We start from the raw sequence: 25112 nt of genomic DNA, 5'->3' as shown, positions 1-25112 counted from the left end.
TGAAGATTAAACGACTGATTTTAAAGAATAGAAATAGAAAAGAAGTTGATGAAATTCAGAATGATCAACAAGGTATTCATACATGTTCATGGCTTAAGCGTGAAATTGGAAGATGTAACTATGTTGCCACATCATATCATGATATCATCATCCATCTTCTACCTATGAAAGGCTACTTGATCAAATTCAACAACCAAAAATCTATGTCACGACATACAACTTACTATTACTACAAACATAAAACTTAAAATCAAAGCAATCTTCAGTTTACAAAAGTACAAACACGAGTGACAAGTATTTAAAAACCTCCAAAAATATATAATAATATGAACATACGTTTTTAACAATTCCAAAATCCACTTCCAAAACCACCAACAATCAAGAGATGCTACTTCCCCTTCTTTGAACCGGTTTATAAAGTACAACATTCACGTATTTTGACCGAAAACGATGCGAGAACCCAAGCGCCACAACTGACCGAGGTGCCTCTCTGTTCTCAATGTAAAGATGATTCAGCACCACGTGTTGAGGGTCGGGCAGTCGGGCAGCCGGGTCCCCGTTTTTCGGGTAGCTATGGCTTAGGACCGTGTGTTGTAGGTGCTGTGGGACTATGGGTGGGTCCCGCCCATCATCTTCTGTTGCAGTGTAGATATTGTTGTAACTTGCATCCGGTGATGTTGGGACTTCAAATCCAGCCACCACAGGTGTTTCCTGTGATATGATTGCGTACACTTGTCGACTTGCTATTGGTTTTGATATATAATTATTAAAAAGGGTTTGGAAAACTTACCTGATCTTGACAATGAGAATTGTTCATTATGACGCGAAATATGGATTAAATTCTAGTAGAGGTTCAAATCATCACCGAATAGTTTATCCTGAAAGAAGATATATAGAACAATGAAATTACATCTTCAATTAACATAGGGTTCAAATGCTTCCTTTGAAAAAGGTATCTATCAACATCATGCATTTCAAAGTTTCACTAGGCCAAGATGTTCGATGTGCTTAAATGAATTTGTGACTTCATCAAGATATGGTTGTCAATGGCCTCCAGGAGAAACACAGAGATTGCACATGTATAATCATAGGAAAACTACTCGACTACATGTTCTGAAAGAAGATTAACTTCTAAAAAATTACTTTTTAGGGTTAAAATAGAACCAAACTTCAAACGAATGATACAAATCCTATTCCAGAAAATTGCTGTTCCTAAGCATCTAGGATGAATTCAAGAAAAAAAATATATTCGGTTCGGATTTCTCAACAAAATCGGGACTCCAATTTTGGGACGTGCAACCCTAATCGATCGAATATGTTATATGCATATATGCCGATCAAATATTCTCAAATTTCAGAAATTTCATGTTGTATACAGGATCTAAGAAACATAGAGAATTGGTATTAATTCTGAATTCGCATAATTCGAAACGAGATCAAATTAAAAAAATAATAAAAAAAATTCAGAAGAACAAAACGAGGTGGATATATCGACGAACCTGTTGGATCAATGATTGCTTGATTAGGCAACAGACTTATAATCCTTCACAGTCGTGGAATTTCACTTGTGCAATCAAGAAATTTCTTAACAAAAACCGGAAACCTAAAAATCGCAAGAAAAAAGAAGGCGATGAGCAGAAAATGAGATACTGAGCGAAAAGAGGGAAACCCGAGAGGCCGAGATGAAAAGAGGTTGACTTTTAAATGGACCGAGTATTAATCCGAATTTGAAATGGGCCTCTTAGAGATCCAAATTCGTGACCTATTTCTTTTTAGTTCGTTTGATTTGGTATATTACGAAACATGAGACATTGAGACGCATAATTATTTAAGATTGATCTTGTTCACGGAGTAAAATGTTAATTTTTGGATTATATAAGCATAATCTATTATTATGTTGATTGAAAGTAAACAATGGCTAAGGTTTTATTATTAATTATCATCAATAAAAGTTACATAGTGAAAGCAAAAAAACGTTATAAATAAAAGATATTTAGGGTAAAGAAAATAGCTAAACAACCCACAACTAAAAGGACTAAACAAAAACAAACATAAATATACTTAACATCTCTCCTCAAAATCGCATGACACTTCAATACCATTGTCCATTGATAATTTGTGAGACAAAAAACATAAATGTAAAACTAATAGAAAATTTGATTAGCCAAATCACGCTTTAAGTACTCAATACCATCATAATCATCATTGGTAATAATCATCTCACCAACCACCACCAAGGGCAAGAGGATCCAACCTATAATTGTACACTTAACAAACAATGACAAATAGTGATTACCAGGAACGTAGGAAAAAGAGGCAATCATCATGGATAACTTGGATCTACTTGTGTCATGTTGATTCAACACATTAATATTCAATTAAAGAATCTTAAATAACATCTTTTAAATACAACATTTTCTAGAATAAACATGATTGATGTTATTTTGACAAAAAAAATGTTAAAATAACAATGTTTCGAAGTCCAAAATCCAAACGGCATTCTCAAAATGAGATAGTTCGTACTAATAATTACTGTAACAATATTGCATTAATTTTTTTATAAAACCTATCGAAACAGAAGTTTGTTCCATTACAAAGACATAAAAGACATCACTTAGGGGTGTTTAAAATTGTTTTTAAACAATTTATTGATTTATTTGCTTTTTAAGAGGTTAATAATAACTTTTTTAATTACCTTTTGGTCACTACTAAAAAGGGACCTAATGATCTTAGGACAAAGCGAGGAAACATTGAGATCAAGTGGCACCGGCGAGAACCTTACCCTTGAACTCCAATATTGAAGAAAGAGACCATGAATTCGGGTGGATGTCCAAGCCGTTACACCCAACTAATGGCTATATTTCAACTTGTTATCAATTTTTTCAAAATTTTTAAATTTTATACACGCGCCAAATAGACACATCATCTTCAATATCCTTAAGTTATCATTAAGTTCAGACTCTATGTATCGGCATTTATCTTCATCATCGAGTTTATATGTTACAAGCTGAAGTTAGGTCATTTAGTTAAGATGGAGGTTTTAATCTAACAACTAACTAGAAGATCATGGGTTCGATCTTTGATAGATGAGAAAAATACTTATTTGTCATTTCCAAAAAAAAAAAAATAATAATTATAAAAAAAAAAAAAAAAAAAAAAAAAAAAAAAAAAAAAACGAATTCATATGTTATGTCTATCAAATACATATACATGCGACTCTCACGTGAAAACCATTGCTTAAATTATGTTCCTTCATTTTTATGGAACTACATGTTCAACCAGAACAACAAATACAAGAAGTTGTGTAAGAATATATGTGTAAATCCGTTGGTAATATAAAGTAAGGTTGATTTTATCCATTGTTACATGGTATCAACCGTTCACCTTCTTTCTCTCCCCTTCAATTTCTAATTTCTTCTTGGGATATTCTTATGGCTCCATCGTCTTCCTCCTCCTCCACCGATGGCCCGTTCTCCATGAACACTCTATTACATATGTTGACTATCAAGCTTTCATCCAGCAATTATCTTCTCGGGTGCAACCATATGCTTCCCATCTTCACCTATCAACAACTATTAGGGCATATCGACGACACTTCTTCTTCTCTGCCGCCTACCATCACTGAAGCAAACAAAACTATTCCAAATCCTGCTCTTGCTGTGTGGAATGATGCAGATCAGTGTGCCATTATTCTCTTGCACTCAACTCTCACTGAAGAAGCAGCGGCTAAAGTATTTGGTCTTTCCACTGCTTGACGGATCTGGTAAGCTCTTGAATCTGCTTATAACAATTGCTCTGTAGAACGCATTCAATCCTTGCGTGATTCTCTTCGTCAATTGACCAAAGGAACATCTTCTATTCCTGATTATAGTCGTCGTTTTGAGGCCATCTGTAATCAACTATCTGTGATTAGACACCCGGTTGTTGAAATCGACAAACTACACTGGTTTCTTTGTGGCTTAGGACCATCCTATGAAACATTCTCTACAGCAATTCGAGCCACAAAGCTTGCACCCGTCTTTCGTGATCTCGTTACACAAGTAGAAAGACACGAGTTATTTTCGCAGTCCATCCATGGTGCTCCTACTCCTCCGGCTGCTTTTCATGTGCAACAAAACCAATCATCTCCCGGTCGGGGTCGTTCCACCTCTTATCGTGGGAACAAATCTCGAGGTGGTAGGAGGCGTGGTCAAGGGAGACGACCTCCTTATTATCAACTCTACAGAAACAATGGACATTATGCGTCTTCCTGTCCAAATCTCCACACCTATGCCAGTCAAGCTGCTCCCTCGAATGAATCTTTATCGAAGGCTTTCCATGCCCAATGTCATGTCACCACTAACACTCCTGATTGGCATGTTGATTGCGGGGCCACTGCTCATATGACCCCTGATCGTGAAACCCAACATCACTCAGCACCATACCAAGGTAACAATGAAGTAATCTTTGGAAATGGAAAGAAGCTTCCCATCATTTATACAGGTTCTTCTGTTATATCAAAAATCATTCCTTTAAGTGATGTTCTTGTTATTCCTAATCTTACAAAACACTTATTATCTGTCAGCAAGCTTACCAAGGACTATCCTGTTGATGTCCTTTTCTCTCAACCTTTTTTTACAATTCAGGATCGGAAAACAAAACGGGTACTTGCTAAAGGAAGCTGTCAAAATGGTCTCTATGTGTTGAAGGATGAACCTGAAGCCTTGGTTGCTACCTCTAGAGTTTCCACTCGAGCTTCTTATGAATTGTGGCATACTCGTTTAGGCCACGTGTCTTTTGATATTATTTCCCTTTTAAATAAGTTATATGTTTTATCTATTACTTCATTGTTACCAAAACCAACTGTTTGCACTGCTTGTCAACTTCCAAAAGGGCAACGTTTATCTTTTAATCTAAATTACAAACGTTCATCTCAACCTTTAGACCTAATACATTGTGATTTATGGGGATCAGCTCCCGTTTGTTCTATATATGGTTATCGATATTATGTTTCATTTATTGATGATTACTCCAGGTTTACGTGGTTCTACCCACTTAAAACCAAAACAGATTTTTATTTGATCCTACCTGTTTTTATTAATCTTGTTCAAACTCAATGCTCGAGAATGATAAAGGTGTTTCAAAACGATGGTGACAAGGAATTTGTGAATCACACAATCCGAATTTTTTTTTAACACAATGGCACACTTCATAGGTTTTCGTGTCCATACACACCTCAGCAAAACGGTCGAGCGAAACGAAAACATAGGCATATTGTGGATACTGGCTTAGCAATGTTGTTTAATGCTAAAGTTCCTGCGTGTTATTGGGTTGATGGATTTACCACAGCTACATTCATAATTAATCGTTTACCTACTTCATTATTTGCAAACCAATCACCATTTCGCTTGATCTTCAATCAAGACCCACAATATGCCAACTTTTGTACATATGGATGTCAGGTATTCCCTTATTTGCATGACTATTCCAAACACAAATTTGAACCTCAAAGCATCCCATGTGTGTTTATTGGCTATAGTCAGCAACATAAAGGGTACATGTGTCTTGATCCAGAATCTTTTCGTATCTACATCACTCGACATGCATGATTTAATGAGCAAGTGTTCCCGTTTCATGGTACATCTCTTGATCCAAATTTATCTCAATTAACTCTTACTACTTTTCTTGAAGAACTTCCACAGTCTTCATCATCTCTTAATGTGTCAACTAGTCTTACTCCTCCTGCCAAAGCTAATGAGCATACTACAAAATCATCACCTTATGCTCTTTGCAAGCCACCAGACGAACATCGAGACCCACATGCCACTCTTTTACCCGAACAGGTCCATACTGATGCAACTTATCCTTCTCCATCTGTTTCGTTTACTATAGCCTCTGCTGAACAGGCTCATGTTTCATCTGATCATCCGGTTCCAAGCACATCGTCGCCTATGCCATCACCTGAATCTTTTGTATCGAGTCATCCAATGATTACCAGGTCCAAGGCTGGTATTTTTCGACCAAAACATCAGGTTGATCTAGCTTCCCTCACTACTAACTGTCTTCATGTTGCATTAATATCGACAACTAAACCCAAAAGTTTTAAAACGGCAGCCAAAGATCCAAAATGGATGGCTGCCATGAACGAAGAATTTGAGTCTTTGCAACAAAATAACACGTGGACCTTAGTACCACGTCTTGGTCTTACCAACATTGTAGGGTCCAAATGGGTCTATTGCATCAAATATCACTCAGACGGAACCACCGAACGCCACAAAGCTAGATTAGTTGCCCGAGGATATACTCAAATCCCGGGTCTCGACTACTCTCTCACATGTAGTCCGGTTGTCAAAGCATCCACAGTTCGAATTGTCATTACACTTTCCATCTTGAATAATTGGAAGTTTCATCAACTAGATGTCAAAAACGCGTTCTTAAATGGTAACTTAACTGAAACGATCTTCATGGAACAACCTCCGGGATTCATCAACCCTCAGTCTCCAAATCATATGTGCAAATTATCCAAGGCATTCTATGGATTAAAGCAACAAATCATATGTGCAAATTATCCAAGGCATTCTATGGATTAAAGCAGGCACCACATGCATGGTTTCAACGTTTAAGCACCTTTCTTATTTCTTATGGTTTTATATGCAGCCGTGCAGACACTTCTCTCGTTATTTTTCTCTAAGACTCATGTGCTTATTGGTTTATGTCAATGATCTCATTCTTACGGGAAACAATGAATCTCCCATTGTCACCTTTATCTCTCGTCTCAATCATGAATTTTCCGTAAAAGACCTTAGGGAACTAAATTACTTCGTTGGACTTGAAGTTACCTACACGGACAACAGTCTCTTCCTTTCACAGACAAAATATGCTCGACACATTCTCATCCGGGCTGAGCTTTTGGACTCCAAACCTGTCAATACACCTTTGGCTCCACATAAATCCTTCAGAATGGATGGCCCGCCCTATTCTGATCCTTCTCTCTAGAGGTCGTTAGTTGGAGCCCTTCAATACTTAACCATAACTAGATCGGACTAATCTTATGTCATTAATCAAGTCTCTTAGTTCCTTCATGCTCCAACCATCGATCATTTCCAAGCTGTTAAGAGAATACTTCGGTATGTTAAAGGCACCATTTCCTTTGGTTTAACTTATAGTCGTCCTCTCAAAGCTTATTTCGTCGGCTACTCTGATGTTGATTGGGCTCGCTGTCTTGAAACACGTCGCTCTACTTATGGTTCTTCAGTGTTTCTTGGTGGAAATCTTGTTTCCTGGAGTGCCAAGAAACAACCAACGGTCTCCAAGTCCAATTGTGAATCCGAGTATAGGGCAATGGCAAACACGACTGCAGCAATAGTTTAGATCACCCATTTACTTCGAGAATTGCATGCTTTACCACCGGACCGTCCTACGCTTCTGTGTGATAACAAAAGTGCCCTATTTATGACTCAGAACCCAATATCACATAAGCATGCAAAATATATTGACTTGGATTATCACTTTATTTGGGAGCTTGTTAGCTCGGGTAAATTATACATAGTTTGTTCCAACCAATCTTCAAGTGGCAGATATCTTCACAAAAAGTCTTCCGCGTGCATTCTTTGAGAAATTTCGTGCAATGCTTCGTCTAGGACTGCCACCTTTTCGATTGAAGGGGTGTATTAGAGGATAATTTCTAGTATTTGTTGTATTTATTTGTATGTTAGTTTATCTCCTTTATCATAGGAGTAATTGTTGTAATCCTCTCTATATATTGTTATGTTTATATCAATACAAAGTAAGGTTGATTTTATCCATTGTTACACTATGATGCAGTACTTGAATCCAAATTTTCTTTTAGTTGTTATTTTATTTGGGGATGACATGAATATTGGGATAAGTGTGACAATCTATCACATGACCTGATAAATATACATGATATGAAAAAAAAAATTGAGACAAAATTGGTATTTGAATTTGTGTTTGTGTCAAGCGTAAAAAACACGTCGTGTCATGTTCAAGATTCAACACAAATTGATGAGATGTTAAATTTTGTTTATCGCGTTTTTTGTGTTTTTTTTTATATTTGTCATGTTTTGTAAGATTATTATTTTTTATTAAATAAACTAAAAGTTTATTTTATTTTATCATTTTCGTGTTTCCCATATTGGTCATTTTCATCATATTTTAACTGTTTTGTTTTCATGTTATTAAAGCATAACTAAAAGTCGTGTCGGGACGTTTAGAAGTCGTGTCGTGTTGTTTATTATCATATAAAAATTGTCATATCATAATGTGTTTGCTAAAGCATGACAAAATTGTATGATATGACACCCATAATTGGGATGTAGAGTCGGAATTAAGACAATTTCCTCCACCATAATAAAACATTTGTCATAAGTCACATGACTTCCTATATATAACCAATAAAAAATAAATAAAATGACACTAATAACCTCATGTTTTACCTAATAAATATACATACTAGTATCTTTTGTGTCGCGATGAACCTAAAAAAATGAAAAACCATCGATACAAACCTTGGTTTTCAGATTTACCATTACAAATATATATTTTTTATATTTTTCCTCAACATGAGCCAAACAAAAAATGATATAAGAGTGTTCTTATTAGACCTGGCAATGGAGCAGGTTTTAAGCGAATCGACATTGATCCAAACCTTTTTAACAAAGTTTAAAATCTGATCCAAACCCGCTCCGTAACCCGCAAGGTTTTGAATAATCAGACTCATACATTTATCCATCGAATCAACGAATATCCAAACATGTCCCATAACTCAAAGGTTTTTTAAATAATCAAACACATTTTACTTAATTCTTAAAATGAATTTCTTAAATAAAAAAATGTATAATATATCTTAATACTTAATATAACATTTGTTTAAATAAGAAATGATTTAGAAAAACGACATTAGTTATATACTCGAAGAATTTTGATTGGAATTAAAAATCACTATTGCAACAACTTTGATTTGATTTATGATTATCGATTATAGTGATAGCGAATAGCAGTTGCCAACTTTTTCATATTAAAAAGTTATTTTATTTAATTATAAATGGATATGATGATTTCTTGATGAATATAAATTGAATGAGATTATGATTCTTGATACAAGTCTATAAGTTTAAAAACTGACTTATTGATTTCTACGTAAAAACAGTTTTTTCTTTGGCTTTTACCCTTTAGACTTGTGATTTGAATTAAAATTAAACGTTAAGTAGTATAAAATATAAATGTCTAATTCTAAAATTTATATGAGACGGATTATAAATGGAGCGGCTTGGTGATGAACCATACCCGACCCATTTAATAAAAGGGTTAGCGGGTATGGATCATTAACAGGTAAACGAATCAAAAAATACATCCCAAACCCATATAATTTTTACGGGTTTTGATCGGATCAGTGTCAAAACTCGCTTCATTGTCAGGTTTAATACTTCTTATCTCTCTATTGTGTTCACAATTACTAAACTACATATTTTTAGTACGTAAATGAACTTGTATTTGTCGATGTCATTTATGAATGGTGGATTTTCAATGCTACTTATTTTTCTTTCATTTCAAATGTTTTTGACGAGCTTTGGTGTAGATTGAATTTTAATGTTGTGTGGGATAGTTTGATGAAAATTTTAAATTTTAGTTGAGTCAATATGTTAATATTTATAGCTTTCCAGCGCTAGTGAAATCATGAGACAAAAACGCGAACTAGTGTTGAAACATCCCAAAAACACAGTCTGAAAATTTTGTTTAATTTAATGATAAAACCATAGTCAATAAACCTCATATAGAAATCATAAGCAATGTATCTCAAAATACTATAACAACTGTCAAATATATCAGAGTATAAACATCCCAGGCTGAACAAATGGTGTGTGCACTGCAATCATCCCGAACTCCTCTTTTGAAAACTAAGTACCTGAAACCAAAACTGAAACTGTAAGCACGAAGCTTAGTGAGCTCCCCCAAACTACCACATACCATACAATAACATATAAACACATATTGGACCTTGCCCACTGCATCGGACCGAAGTCTGGAACTAACTGCATCGGACCGAAGTCCGGAACTGATTGGGACCTTGTCCCCTGCATCAGACCGAAGTCCGGAACTAACTGCATCGGACCGAAGTCCGGAACTGACTGGGACCTTGTCCCCTGCATCGGACTGAAGTCCGGAACTAACTGCATCGGACCGAAGTCCAGAACTGACTGGGCATAGCATAGCATAGCAAAAACACATATCAAATAGCATAACACACATGATCATAAACTCATATACTGCATACTACGTCAGGCCGTAGCCCATAACACTTAACACATAAATCCTGTCTGAGCCACGAAGGCATCAAACAAATTAACAACTGCATCGGACCAAAGTCCGGAAACTACTGCTACTAAACGGGCCGGCGTTGTGGCCTTAGACCCGTTCCTACTGGAAGGAAACTCACCTCACACTGCTGAAGTCCTGTAGACACAATCCCACACTGTTGAAGTCCTGCAGACTCAACCCCAGCTGTTGGATGACAGATTCCCTAATTGTCAACACCAAAATAACACCCAATTAATAATTGGGTTCTAACACATAACTATAAATACATGCTTTGGATAATTACTATATTACCCCTAGATTGGCTTACCCAACCCCAAGGCCCAATCCATAGGCCCAAAGTCAACTAGGGATCAAAGCCCAACATATGGCCCAATTTTCCAAATTGGGCCTAAACCTCTATATGGACTTCCCATAAGGCCCAATTGTTCAATCCAGTCCAACATGTCTCAATCTAGGGGCCCAACATCATACAACCATCTAGGCCCCAACTATGGCCCAATTTTCCAAATTGGGCCCAATCCTTCATATGGACCTTACCCTAAAGCCCAATAGATTATTCTAGTCCATTTGCTTGTTCTTGGATAGCCCAACACAAAGCCCAAGTAAAATTAGGGTTTCACATAAAATGATAACTAGGGTTAACTGTTTCTTATTTAACCCATTAAGGACTTAACACTCTAAGGACTTAATCCATTAAGGACTTAATCCATTAAGTCCATTATTTCTTAGGTTAATTTCTACCAATGATTATTATTTAATATTCACTTATTAAATAATTCTTGTGTGTGTGCTGATAATTTCTCAAATATTAGGATTTTCTCAATTAGTCCGTTAAGGACTTAGTCCATTAAGTCCTTTACTCTACCAGATACATGGCTTGGAATAGTTTGGGCTTAATTCACAAACCAATCCCAATGGCCCACAAGTGGCCCAATTAGTCTAAGGCCCAATACTCATAATTAGGGTTTTCCACCCAAAACCAATCTCTAAGCCCATTAGGGTTTTCTAGCGGGGCACCACCCACTACCACCTCGGGTAGTGGTGGTCGATGGTAGCTCACGGCAGCGGCCACCACCTTACGGTGGTGGTTTCTATTATTTTTATTATTATCCAAATTAATTACAATTACAATGTTTGATCAAAACATAACCACACATACACTAACACACTAACTAACACACAAGGCGGCAGCTACTTTTTCCGGCCAAATAAACTACCCACACAACACATCCACACGAAAATAGACACCCACCGGCAACCCATCATCGTTCTTGATGGAAAAGTTGACGGCAGCAACAACCTATCTTCTTCAACAGTCCGTCAATGAGGGTGGCGGCTAGGGGTAGCGGTCTCGGCTAGCAAACTGCAGCAACAGAAACGACCGACGATGGTCCCTGCTCGGTCTTGGTTAATGGAAACCTCAACAGCCATCATCACGAAGAGAAAAGGGCAGAGGTGGCGGCGGCATCTTCACAATTCTGTTACCCATCCGGCAATGACATCAATAAAACAACAGTAAGGGCACGACATGAAGGCTTCTAAGGTGGCGGCTGATTAGAAGAAGAAGAAGGAAGGACGGATATCGGAGTCAGAGTGGTACTAACGCCTTAACAGATGGTGAAGCGCAGCGGCTTCGTTCTTCAACGCTCGAGACTCCTCCCCAGCTTGTTTCTCCGGTGATATTCCGTTCGTTAGCATCCCACACTTCTCCATGTACAGCTCCAAGTTCGGTCTCGCTTGGTCCTTGTCGCTCACGGTGTCGCCGGCAGCAGATGGCGACTTGGTCCGCATCGGAGACGTGAGCAGAAAGGAGGTGGCGGCTAGGGGGTCACAAGGTGGTGGCGGCTGAATGAATCCTTAGGGTTAGGGTTTCACATGTCATGGGTTAAATATGGAGGCTGCACATAAGGGTGATGGGTTCACCCGTGATTTCATTAAACTTTGGACTATTTTACCAATATTGGTCCCTCCCTACTATATTTCTTTTTAATTTAAACCCAAAATAACTCTGTAACTTACTAACAACCCCCAACTATCAAAATTCTTCACCAATTAGTTTGGGACTTACATTTATTAATTTATTTAAATAAATAGAGCGTTACAAGTGTAGTTTGAAGGACATCATATATTTTGCATCGTGTAATGAAATGTATTCAGAAAAAATTATATAGTCATTGCACTTTAAAGTTATATCTTTAATCAATAAATATTGAGGTTAAGCTTCCTTGTTTAAACATATGTTTTTCTTTTAGGTTTTTAATTTGACGGGAAAAAATGAGTTATGAAAAAGAAAAAAGATGAGAGAGAGAGAGAAGAAAAAAATGTTAAAAATTATTGAGTGAATACAAACTATCAAAATATGAATATTTTGAAAAAATGAAGAAATAAGACAAATTGCTAAAAGTCAAGGGCTTAGTAGTTAAAGTTGTAATTTTTCTTTCTATATTATTTTTATCATATGGATGCTTGGGAACTTAACAAAAATAGTTGAGAAAATTTTCTGAGAGGACTGCATAAATGAGTGTTATCAGAAATAAGTGGGGAGCGTTATAAGGATTGTAAGTATTTAGAGTTTCGGAAATATTTAGAAATTTAGACATAAATATATGCATTGAGGTGAAACATAATTAGTTAATTTAATTTGGATTATTATATACTAGCTCTAAGATCTATTTGTTATATGGGTTAATAAATAAATTAAATATAAAGGTTTAAATATTTAAGAACATTGGATTTATAAAAAATAATAATAATAATAAGAAAAATAATTTTTTATCTTTTAAATATAAATAAATAAAGAAAATAAACTAATGAGCTTTAATTTGAAATTTTGAAATAAGAAGGTAAGTCCATTAATAAAATTGATATTATATGGAATTTATTGAAATAAGAAAGTAAGTCCATTAATAAAAAAATTTTAAAATAAACTAATGAACTATTGTGATTATTACATAAAAGTATTATGTGAAATTTATTAAAAAAAACCCATAAAATGACATGTGAAAAAAGAAATTAATTCAAAATAACCAAAAAATGACATTCGACAAATTGAATAAAAGTGTAACATGTGGCAAAAAAAATGTATTTATTTATTAAAGTAGATGATTTTAGTGAGCAATATTTTGATATAACGATAATATAAAAAATCAGTTTTGCTTGGAGCAAACAAAAGACAAATGTGAGGTATGTTGATATTTTTATATATAGTCATGTATTTTATGCAATATTTTAGTATTTTTAGCTACATTTAGTCATTATTTATTATAATTGATACCGATTTTGTTTATATTTTATTTTTGTAACGGAGAAGACATTCTTAAGGAAAATTGAGCTAAATGCAAGTGTCGAGGCTAGTGACTTGAAGAAATCATCAAAATATAAGAAAACATGCAAAAAGTGTTTGTCATGTCAGGATAATATGTCACCGCATGGTGACATATCAAGCATTAGAAAGTTCCTGAATGTTTGCATGGAAAGCTTAGAGGGCACATATAAAAACAAGACGCCGCGTCGTGGTGAGCTATTTGCCACGACGTCCTGGCTATTTTAAGTAGTCTTATAAATTCGATTATTATGACAGAATTTAAAGTATGTTGTAGAGAGTTGTGATTATTGACGACCAAAAACTTCCTAGAAACCCTAAGAAGGTCAGAGATTGGATTGAATAACAAGATTCTAAGATATCCAACGACGGGAAGTGATAAATCATTTTGTTTGCTTGATTTCGACGTGTCTAATATAGTTTAGTCAATGTTTATCTGTTTGTTTTTTTATTTATTTAGTTATGGGCTAAAAACCCGTTGCTTTCGTTTAGCAAAGATGAACTTTGATACTATATTTTGATTTAGATTTATATGGATTTATTTATGTTCGTTTTTACTTGTGTTTGATAGATTAGCTTCATAACATGTTAAAGTTCTGATTTTTATCACTTATCTATAAGTTATGTGTAATTAGTTCTGACAACCCGAACCTTTTTCTGTTAACGTTAATCCGATTCGTTAAATAAATTTTGAATTTTTATTTAGTTCCATCAAATTCTTATGGTTTGGAAAATCATTTTAAGTTGTATAATTAAATTTTATATAAGATTCGGAATCAAAATCATGCGAAAACTCGAGTTTCTTCGAAAAACAGCGAAAACTGGCCTGACTGGTGTTCACGGCCGTAAACCGTTCACGGCTGGGTGGACCCTACCACCAACCATGAACCCAGCCTATATATACGTGTTCCTGCCCTCATTTATGTTTTTCTGGCCGAAAACACACTTTCTCTCTCTAAAAATCATCACCCGAAAACCCAAATTTTCTCTTTATCTATCACTCAATCCACCTTGGAACTCGTTTTGGAGCATCAATCACCCGTCTTTTCATCAAATCAAGAGGTGTTGTTCTTGAGTTCATGGCCGCAAACCCTTCAAATCCTCATATATACAAGGGCCGAAATCAATTCACGGCCGTGAACCCTTCAAACATTCATATTTTCTTCAAGAACACCTATTACGGTCGTAAACCATTCAAGAGGTTGTTCACGGCCGAGAACAGTTCACAGCCGCAAACCTCCCCAATTCGTGAACTTGGCTGAAAACTTGTTTTTTCCAATTAATGGAGTCCCGGTAACATTCCTAAATTAAAAGCAAGTGTTTTCCAACAGTATAATTAATGGTTTCGCTAATATTACACATATATGTGTTTAATTATTATTAGGATTCTGTTAATTCCACGTACAACAACTCAAAGGTCCTCATTTAGTTTCACAGTCCGACATCTTCACGCAACCTAACAGTAAGTTCATACCCTTATGCTTTTACTATTTTTAACGTTTTCAATGGGGAATACAAGCCAAACACAAATGATGTTGTGAATTTATTAAAAAAAATCAATATGTTTAATACTGATGCAATTGATATTACTAAATGATTTCCACATTTATAAAATATTTAGATATTTTATCTCTTTTGTAACATGTTGAGCATAAGGGACGTTTTCAACTTATAATCATAATTGCATAGTTTTCAAATCAATACACGAACCAAGTACATAACATACACGCAAAGTGTAATAGATATAGTTTGGGATTTCAATACACATTTTACAAATTCAGAGGTTATACATTAACACACATATAAACTATGACACACTTAGTTTATGATATTCAATGCTATTTTTGAATCACAAGAATACATTACTAAATAATTATTTAAGTATAATTATTTTACTATACAAGGCATATGTGCGGATTCAAGTACAAAAGAACATTACACTACAAGTAAATTAGTTAATACAGGGTTGTGAAACACCACTTCAATTATACCCTTCGGGGTGCTGGCTAAATCTCATCATAGTATAACCAAAGTCTCCTAGACGGAGAGCGTGAGATTTATGAATAGATCTATTCGGGACGGGTTATCCCACACCTGAACTGCTAGCTACAGTTAGGCTGATATGCCTGGGGTGACAAATGTCATAATGTCTGACGCCTGAAGAACGTTGTAGGGGCCACTAGGTCTATCAAGCATGGTTATATGACTCACAACAGTATAAACTAATCTTTGTTTATGGGATTTCATCCTTCATTAGTTTTATTTTAATTAACAAAACTACTATACACTGCTGGAGGATTCCGGGAGATACAATACATGGTTTTATTTGAAGTAATGAAACTGATATACATACTGGTTGTAACCAGGGTTTTCAGACAGAACATTCTATACATATTGGTGGTAACTAGGGTTTTCAAACAGAACATTTTATACATTACTGGTAATAGTCAGGGTTTTCATACAAATGGTTTTCATTTAAAACAACGATATACAATACTGGTGGTAACCAGACATACGAACTAATACATTATACACTACTACAGAACACGGTAACAAACATATATGTTAGAAAATATTGGATTTTCTTGGGAAGCATACAAACATTTTTACAGAATTCAATGACAGCTTTTCACTACAAACTATGTAACAAACATATATATATATATATATATATATATATATATATATATATATATATATATATATATATATATATATATATATATATATATATATATATACACACTAGCCGTTTACCCGCGCTAAGCGACGGGTGAAAATAGTTTCCTTCGGCAATTATTTCTATTTGAAAACATGGATGATTGGGAACTTAGCTTTGACAAAGATTTAATTTGGGTGAGTAGGTTTATTTAGGGTTTACGGTTTTGGATTTCAGGATATGTATTTTAGGTTTAGAATTTTGGGTTTAACGTTTTTCATTTGATTTTAGGTTTGGGTATAAGAGATAGTTCAATCAAGTCATTTCCTTATATTTAGGTCAAAACAGATTTCCATCCTTAATTTTTTTTTAGAATAATTTGTTTTTATGTGAAAAAGATCTCTATGGTCGGTGGTCGTATGTAGGTACATAAATTGGAAAAAGGCGAGCACTGGACCTTTGAGCCGTAATTTTTTTTATTGAATAAGTTCATAAAAAAATGACTAAAATGAGAAGGTGTTAATTTGGAGCAGACAATGGAAGACTCACGTAAATTACATGGAATCGATCACGAGACCGGAAGTGATTTATAAAATGTTGGAACTGGTTGCACAACTATTTAAAATTCGGGACCTCTTCGAAGTCGGCCAAAATAGTTCCAATACAATCGGGTTCCTTATCTTACCTATTTCATGCCCCTATTATCAAGATGTTATTGTTTTGAGTTTTGACTTGGCTCATTCTCTTATCTCAGCATTTCCCCATATCTTTGCAGTTTTGTTCATTGTTCATATATAGACACATTCAAATAGAAGCCCCCCATTACTCCCTCATCACATTGATCTGGCACGGGTTTCTCTATGATATTTTGAGAAATATTTTCATTTATAGTTTAGTATTTAAGATTTAAGGTTTATGTTTTAGAATTTGAGATTTGGGGTTTAGGGTGTGACCAATATTATTCACATAGTTGTTAGTGGTGTGGTTGTAAATGGGACATCTTATACGTATATTCAAATGGTTATTTTAGTTTCTAGAAATGGTAATTATGTCTTTTTTATGGAAATTCCAATAGTTAATCTAGTTTTTTATTGGTTCATAGTAAAATGTTTCACTTATCTATCTTTTGGTATCTAGACTATAATCTTGCTAAATCCGACTAGATTTGACAAAGTCGAACCAGATTGAAAAATTGATCAAATGTTCACTCAAACATGTTTCGGATTGATAATGGTATGTTGTTTATAGGTTGAGATATTTGTTATTCAATTTTCATATTCGACCGTTCCAATTGATTTTCTTATGTATTGCCTTGCTTCGTCTCTCCTCAAATCTGTTTTCGGCCCATAGTCATCAGCCTAAACTCTTTGGTTGTTTAATTAGGCTATAAGTCACATTTTTTCCTTAAACATAGTTAACTGAAAACCGAATAGTTAACTAAAAACTGAAATATTTATTCAAATATTATTTATTATGGATTACCTATTCCATTTGAATTATTACTTATTATAAATTGTTATTTATTATAAAACCAAATATTTGTTATGCTATTATTTATTATAAATTACATATTCTATTTAACATGTATCATTTTCAATTATCGTTTATCCTTTTAGATAGTAATTATCCTTTTGCTAACTTATTGTTTTCAAATTTTGTTTTATCATGAAGAGTGGATATAGTTAATATACAGTGAATTAAATTATCAATTATTAAGGTTCGTTGAATATTTTGATTCAAAATAAATATAGGGACTATCCTACATAACGCCGTATTAAATTTTCATTGTTAAAAAATAGATTAGATTTTAAGAAAATAAAATAGATTTTGGTTAATCTTAATTAGTCCCTTCACTTTCGGTGAAAAAACAATAAAAATACGTAAGATAATTTAAGTTGCTTATTATAGCAACCTACTTTAGTTTGAGTTAAATTTGGTTTGTCATATTAATGTACTTTTATTGAAATTGACAATTTTTTGATTTAAAAGTAGTCTAATATGGACAATTTTGGCTCTTGTGAATAGTAAGTTTTTTGTAGTTAGATTAGAAAAAAATATTCCGGTTAAATGTTTAGTTTGGCTGTTAAAAGGATCATTTTTTGCTGTCAAAAATGTCATTTTTGTTGTAAAAATGGTAATTTTTTGTTGTTAATTTAGTTTTAAGAGAAAAAAAAAAAAAAAAGGGTCTAGTTATACGTTATTTTTTGATGTGAAAATGGTAGAACTATGGTGAATACATTAAATTTAGAATAATATGCTTGGATTTCTTAAGCCTAATATCCTGATAACATCTTGAAAGGGTATATACTAAAGGTTTCCAAATAGATTGATCAATTATCAACTTCAAGCATAAGTAATGTTTATAAGCATATTTTCAAACAAAATTTTGCTATCAATCAACTGAATGGTCTTGTAACTCAGAAACATAACCAAATCAATAAAAAGAAGGTAAACACAAGTTTAAAAACAAATACAATTGTAATGACTCTTCACTATTTACATGTTCTAACCAAAATAATTAAAAAAAAATCAGCTTTATTTGGATCAAAGGCATAAATTCTAATGAACATGGAGGTTAATCCACATGGGAAATTGGATTGGAAGAGGTCAAAATTACTTCGGTAAATCTTTGCTTTACATAATTCTTTATCTCTATCTCTTAGGTTGTATTTATCTACCACTCATAGCATATAATTTTTATTTTTCATTTGTGTTTATGTTGGATGGCTCACTCTCCACTGAATTTTGATTTATAATTTATGACCAATATACCCCTCACCTACCATAATACATAATTAAATGAAACTTACAACTCTTCTACACTACTCAACACAGCCAACTCTAGAAAGGATACTTCCATACATGTTTTTGTAGATAATTTTCTGCTTAAAAGGGTAGAATAGTCAATACAAACCGTAAACATGGTTCTAAACTTTCTAATTTGAAATTACTATTGAGATAACCATCAGCTGAAAATAAGAATTATATTCTAGCCATGACCATGGAACCAACAACATGTCACCACCTTTTTAGGCCAACTCTAACGATTTATAAACCAACACCATCCTTACAATCATATCCCCTAAATTATCATAAAAGACCATAATACCCTCATGATTTTTATGTTTTTTACTATCATACCCAAGAAAAAAGAGTGTAAAAAAAGGCATATCATCAATTATTTTCACAAATGGTGGGCATTTTTCATGTAGTACCAAATCTTAATGGTGTAATGCGTACACAAATTTTAATCCATTGAAACACCAGAAAACATGTTGGTCTTTATTAAATAATACACAAAAAATTAAGTACTTTGATAAAACCATTTTAAATCCAGGTGGGTAAAGAAATCAGAAAAATGTTAGTCATTGTAAAAATAATTAAACATAAATCCATTTCTTTGATCAGTTACACAAACCTAGAGATATAAAGCTTGAATAAACTCACGTTTTGGCTTCTTCCTTTCTGATTTTTTTGTCTTCCTACATAATTTAGCTGACAAAATCGGTTAACACACAAGAAATCAACACACACATATTTATAGAGAAAAAGAGATCAAGATACATCCTATTATATAAATAGGAAACCCTAACGCCCAAATCAACCATATAAAAATTTTATATACGAAATGAATAGAAATACATACACATTTTCATCAGATACATGGCATAAGTTTTTCTTATGAATCAATAAGATGAGAAACATACAAGATCTGTGGTGTTGACAAATCTTTCTGAACGTTATACTCCAGGAAAAAAAATCAATACAGGAAAGATGAGAACAATTGCTTGCCTTAAAATCGGAATTGAGAGTGAAAGAAATATAGAATCATTGCTTACCTTCAGACCAGTATCGAGTGAGAAAATAGAAAAGAGAGAAGGATGAGAGTAGTGGTGGTGGTGGTTGGGTTAACTGGCGTTGAAGGTGGTGGTAGCGACTTCGTTTAGGCGTCAATTCACGATGGTGTTGAGAAATTTCAATGCCAAGCATCTTCCAATTGATGCTAATTTTTTTAACGAAATAGAAACACAGTGGGATAAATATAAGAAGATAAAAAATTAAAAAAAAAAAAAAAAAAACCCTCTGTCCTTAAATCACGAAGGTTTAGATTCAAGAATCAAATTGAAGAGACGATGTATACCTTCTTGGGAGCGAGTTGCCTAGCTAGTGAAGCGGTCCAAGCAGATGATTGTTTCTACGTTTCTCCCTAAATCACGATATGATTAGTTTTGATTTAAAATAATAATAATAATAAATGAATCGCCTTTTAACTCCCATAGAAGTCGTAATCTACTTATTGATTGTGTGTGATTTTGAAGGTGGATTTTGACCTACAAAATCTTGATTGAGCAGAACAGGCAACAAACCAATGGTTGGGGTGTAGAGAGAGCAGATGATTGTGTATGTATGCAGTGGTGAACAACGATGGTGGTTGAGGCGGAGTAGCAAACGGCGACGTAGACTGTATACAAAGCAGAAAAAACCATGATGTTGGTGAGCAGATCTAGATGCAGATACACACATCAACACCACGAAGAGGAGTTATGGTGGCGGGTTGAGATATGCAGAAAAAACCATGATGTTAGTGCAAATACTTTCTCCACCCGCATCTCCATCGGCGACGTGGTCATCGCTCGTTATACCTGGGCCCATGGCCGACTTTCAGTCGGTGTATATTATATACGACGGGGCTCAATCGGAGGAGAGATTAACAGAATTTAGGGAAATTGTACAAAAATCTTGGAAGTCCTGAACCCAAAGAAGCAACAGCTCTCGTCGATTCGAAATGAAGGCGACGTCTTCAGGAGGTTGTGGCCATGTCGTGGCAGTGAGTAGTTTGATAGCGGTTGTTGTCTGTAGAGGGGATTAGGGTAACATTGGATATAAGATAATACCGTGTAATACGTTAACGATGTGATTAAACATAATTTTGTTGTACATGATGTAATAGTTATTGTACCTCTTAATTTTCAAGAAAGAGGCAATATACTTAATAATATAATAAAGATATATGTTTGTTACATAGTTTGTAGTGAAAACCTGTCATTGAATTCTGTAAAAATGTTTCAATATAATGGTTGTGTTTACTTTGATTACTATGATGTCATTGTTGTGATATTGTACATTACGTCCTCCACCCCCGATCGTTTCCATCGTTTTTGTTTGAAGGTGTGACATAAGTTGACCATTCCAATTGTATGAACAACATTAAATTGTTAGATTAGGTTGAACAAATCCTAAGGTTAGGTGGTAATAATAAGTAACTTTGATTGGCATTAAATATCCATGTTATGTGATTGATTTATTGTTTTGATCATAGATAAGAAAATCATTAGATCTTGTAGTTCATAGTCCAAAAATATTAAAATCAATTCAGAGTTCACTTGTTGCATGATCATTGCATGCTAAACAGTAGGAACTCGAATAAGATAACTAGTAAAATTAGAATCAACCATAGGCTAAGGGTGATTCGTCGCTAAACAAAAGTGATCTTTAATTTTGATTTCAAATCATTTCTGTTTTGTTTGAGTATATTTGCTAGTTTTATTATTCAAAATTGATAATATAAGTTTTTCTGAACCTGTAAAATTTGATAAAAATCCCAATTTATAATATTTTTATTAGTGTAATTAGTGGCAGTAGTTTCTCATTAGAAGAATTCTCTTTTCTCTGGTTTTTAACACCTTTTTTTACCTTAACTATATTATTACATGATTAGGTACACTATTCTATTTTAAATTGGTTTGAGATTTGACTAAGACTTATAAATTTAAAAATACTAGTGCAAATAATAAACACTACACCTCACTAGACACATAAGATAGACACATAAGATATCAGTAAGAAATTATCGAAAGGTCTAAAGATATCGCTTTGATTTGACTAAGACTTATAAATTTAAAAATACTAGTGCAAATAATAAACACTACACCTCACTAGACACATAAGATAGACACATAAGATATCAGTATGAAATTATCGAAAGGTCTAAAGATATCGCTTCTCACGTTAAGGTTAAATTATGCATGGACTTACCTGCTATGACCAACAGCTACGGATAGTGTAAGATCATGACCAATGAACAAACCAACTCAAATGCAAAGAACTAAATATCTCTCCTTTCTAAGAATAAAAAATATTATCATCTTAGAATAGAGTTACTCCTTAGTGTGATTTGTACCAATATTAAGATATCTATTTTAATAATCGCAATATCAGATTAACATTTTATACTTCTTCACAAATATACTCTGCAAGAAAATATTTCACCATTCAATGTAACCCTTACAAAATTGTCTTTGTTGGTGTGAAACTTGGTATCAATGTAACCATTACAATGAACACTTTTATACCACAATCATGTGTCATTTATCCACCTAGGACACTAAGGAACGAAATCGATATTGATTCATTAATTCTTGTCAAGTTGATATGATCTGAGCTACCTGCATTTCAGCAACTAAACAACCACAGATTGGGTTCGTCTTGTAAAAAGACATTCAAAAGCAACCATATCTTGCCCAAATCAGTAACATCTTCTATCAATAAAATAACCAATTGATAAATAGAAAAAAGAAAATAAGTGTAAAAAGGAGGTGCTAGAAAATAAGAACAATACCTGCAGAAGGTAGGTTTCAGAACAGAGAAAAACGAAGAAAAGCATATGAAGCTAATCGATTTTGAAAATGAATAAAACGTAGGTCAAAGTTGAAAATAAAAAGTGAGTGCAAAGTCTGCATTTTAATCACTTAATTCACACTCAGGAAGGATTATCTAAACAGCGCTTTCACAAATCAGCTCACAATTACATTGTTGATTAATTGTCAAAACCAACTCACCAAATATACACCAATCACATGAAAAGTAACTTTAATTAAGAACTAAATACTCAAATTTCGATTTAAACCGATAACTATTCTTTTCAAAACATTGAAGCAACGCAAGTGAAAAACCTAACTTAATTACTAACAAATCATTTTTTAGTTGACAAAATGCAAGAGAGCTATTAACAGGGAATATTTGATATAAAAAAAAAATGTTATTCTCATGGCCAATCCCAAGAGGTAATTGCAGAGACTCCGCTCCCCAAGGCGATAGGATATGACAAGTCCCAAAAGACATTCCTCAATGGGATCCTTCACCTCATACAAAGCAAAGGCTCAACCATTCAAAATGTCAAGGGATCGATCTTCGACGATTTATTTCATTTGAGTTTTGCGAAGACGTAAAAACCTCGCCCCAATTTTGTTTAAATCGTCGAAAAAAATTTCAATCACAAACGTTTGCTTAAAAATAGTATTTCTAGCAAGTGGAAACAAAACAACAAATCGATTTGATATTTGAAAAGTGTTAAAATAACAAGATCTTCAGTTCAGGTCTCCAATAATTGTTTCCGCATGGATTTTATCCTCGGAAGAACGAAAGTATTATCTGAATCATCATAAGAGTCGTTCAAAAACGAAAATCGAAAAGATGTTACCAAATTGAAGAAAAATAATCAAAATCAAAAAATGAATCAATCTGCGTCTCTTCAGTTCAGGTCTCCAAAAACTTTCAGCATGGTTATTTTCAGAAGAACGAAAGTTATTAAATTTGATTCATCATAAGAGACGAAGAAAACTATTACATAAAACAAGAAGAATAGAAGGATTTATGAACAATGATAAAGAGAAACCTGACGAGTAACAAGATTTGATTGAGCATTTCGCAGCTCATTAAGGCGAAAGAGAGAAGAACGATGGAGGATATACCTGAATGGGGGAGTGACGACCGCTTTATAGAGGAAAACCCTAAATTTGAATTGCGATTTAGGGGTTTTAGGGTTTTGAAAGGGGATTACAGCCGTGATGGGCTAGGCTACGCTGATGGACCCGAAATTTGATATTCAATTTTCGATAGCTTAGAAAATATATTATTTTTAATTAATTTTTTTTTCGTAAACTGCAAGGTGTTAAAATTACAGGTCATCTTGGATGGCAACAACAAACAATCTAATTAGACTATCTCACCCTATACTTAATTGAGTTAGAAATCAAGACTTAGAATCTCATCCATAACTTAATTGAGTTAAAAATCAAGACTTAGAATCTCATCCATAACTTTTTGCGAACAACACTTTGAATTCCTAAAAATAACCTTATTTCTCGCCTTGCAGAAATTCCATAAAGTGGTAAAGATGAAAGCAAGTATGAGTTGGACTAAATGCTCACTCCACCCTCGTTAATCAAAATAAGCTAAATCCAACAGGGATGAGCAAATGAACCGATCCGGATGGAACCGGTCCAGACCGGATCCGGCCCGGAGACCGAAGTCGGCCAAAATTAAAACCGAACCGGACCGTCGGTTCTACCAATTCCAGTCGATTCTTGTCGTGTCTTCAATGTTGGAACCGGTTCTCAATAAATAGCAACAAACGATTCCGATTTTTGTCGGTTCTACCGATTCAGGTTCCAAAAATCCACAATAATATCGTCTCAGTTCCAGACCGAACGGTTCTATCTGATTCCGGTTCAGGTACCAATCTAGATGTTCATCCCTAAAATCAAACTATTCACACCATCCTCTTTAATCAACCTTTTGAGCTACATCAAACTATATATTAACTCCACGAAAAAAGCCAACACCAAATCTCTCATGTAAACAAGTAATTAAAGAACACATGATTAATATTACCTTCCTCTGTACTGCAAAGCGGACATAAGATAGAAGGGACATTTAAACCTTCTAAAATAAAATTTAAAGAAAGAGGATTCCGGTTCTTTTAAACTCTCAATGAAAAACATAATTAAAATCATCGTGTCAATCCTCAACCAC

The 25112-nt window shown here is 34.1% G+C and overlaps 1 protein-coding gene, 1 long non-coding RNA gene and 2 other non-coding genes across 5 annotated transcripts; all 4 read right to left on the bottom strand.

Annotated features, from left to right (window-relative positions):
- Window positions 1-226: 226 nt before the first annotated feature.
- LOC145041445 (5'-AMP-activated protein kinase beta-2 subunit protein) lies at window positions 227-1691 on the bottom strand. Its single transcript, XM_078989510.1, has 3 exons — window positions 1500-1691; window positions 791-878; window positions 227-711 (listed from the first exon to the last, which is right to left on the bottom strand). The coding sequence occupies exons 2-3, from the start codon at window positions 815-817 to the stop codon at window positions 379-381; spliced, it is 360 nt and encodes a 119-aa protein (XP_078845636.1). The 5' UTR covers window positions 818-878; window positions 1500-1691; the 3' UTR covers window positions 227-378.
- A 20854-nt stretch (window positions 1692-22545) lies between these two features.
- LOC145041444 (uncharacterized) lies at window positions 22546-24160 on the bottom strand. Of its 2 annotated transcripts, none has more exons than XR_013680188.1 (2): window positions 24050-24160; window positions 22546-22837 (listed from the first exon to the last, which is right to left on the bottom strand). It is a non-coding gene; the product is annotated as an uncharacterized LOC145041444 (long non-coding RNA). The 2 variants fall into 2 exon arrangements; XR_013680187.1 differs by having other exon boundaries at window positions 22546-22834.
- On the bottom strand, window positions 23660-23748 carry LOC145044715 (small nucleolar RNA Z159/U59). Its single transcript, XR_013681660.1, has one exon. It is a non-coding gene; the product is annotated as a small nucleolar RNA Z159/U59 (small nucleolar RNA).
- On the bottom strand, window positions 23824-23910 carry LOC145044714 (small nucleolar RNA Z159/U59). The gene has a single exon (XR_013681659.1). It is a non-coding gene; the product is annotated as a small nucleolar RNA Z159/U59 (small nucleolar RNA).
- Window positions 24161-25112: the final 952 nt, after the last annotated feature.

Source organism: Lactuca saligna, chromosome 4 (genome assembly GCF_052625555.1).
Source record: "Lactuca saligna cultivar CGN05327 chromosome 4, ASM5262555v1, whole genome shotgun sequence".
In the NCBI taxonomy this organism is placed as follows: domain Eukaryota; kingdom Viridiplantae; phylum Streptophyta; class Magnoliopsida; order Asterales; family Asteraceae; genus Lactuca; species Lactuca saligna.
The sequence above is the reverse complement of the archived record's forward strand: the minus strand, read 5'-3'. Positions and strand labels throughout refer to the sequence as shown.

Coding starts and splice junctions, on each gene's coding strand:
- LOC145041445 (XM_078989510.1), bottom strand. CDS start 817: ATGAACAATTCTCATTGTCAAGATCAG. Junction 712..790: donor ATTCTCATTGTCAAGATCAG/GTAAGTTTTCCA, acceptor ATCATATCACAG/GAAACACCTGTGGTGGCTGG.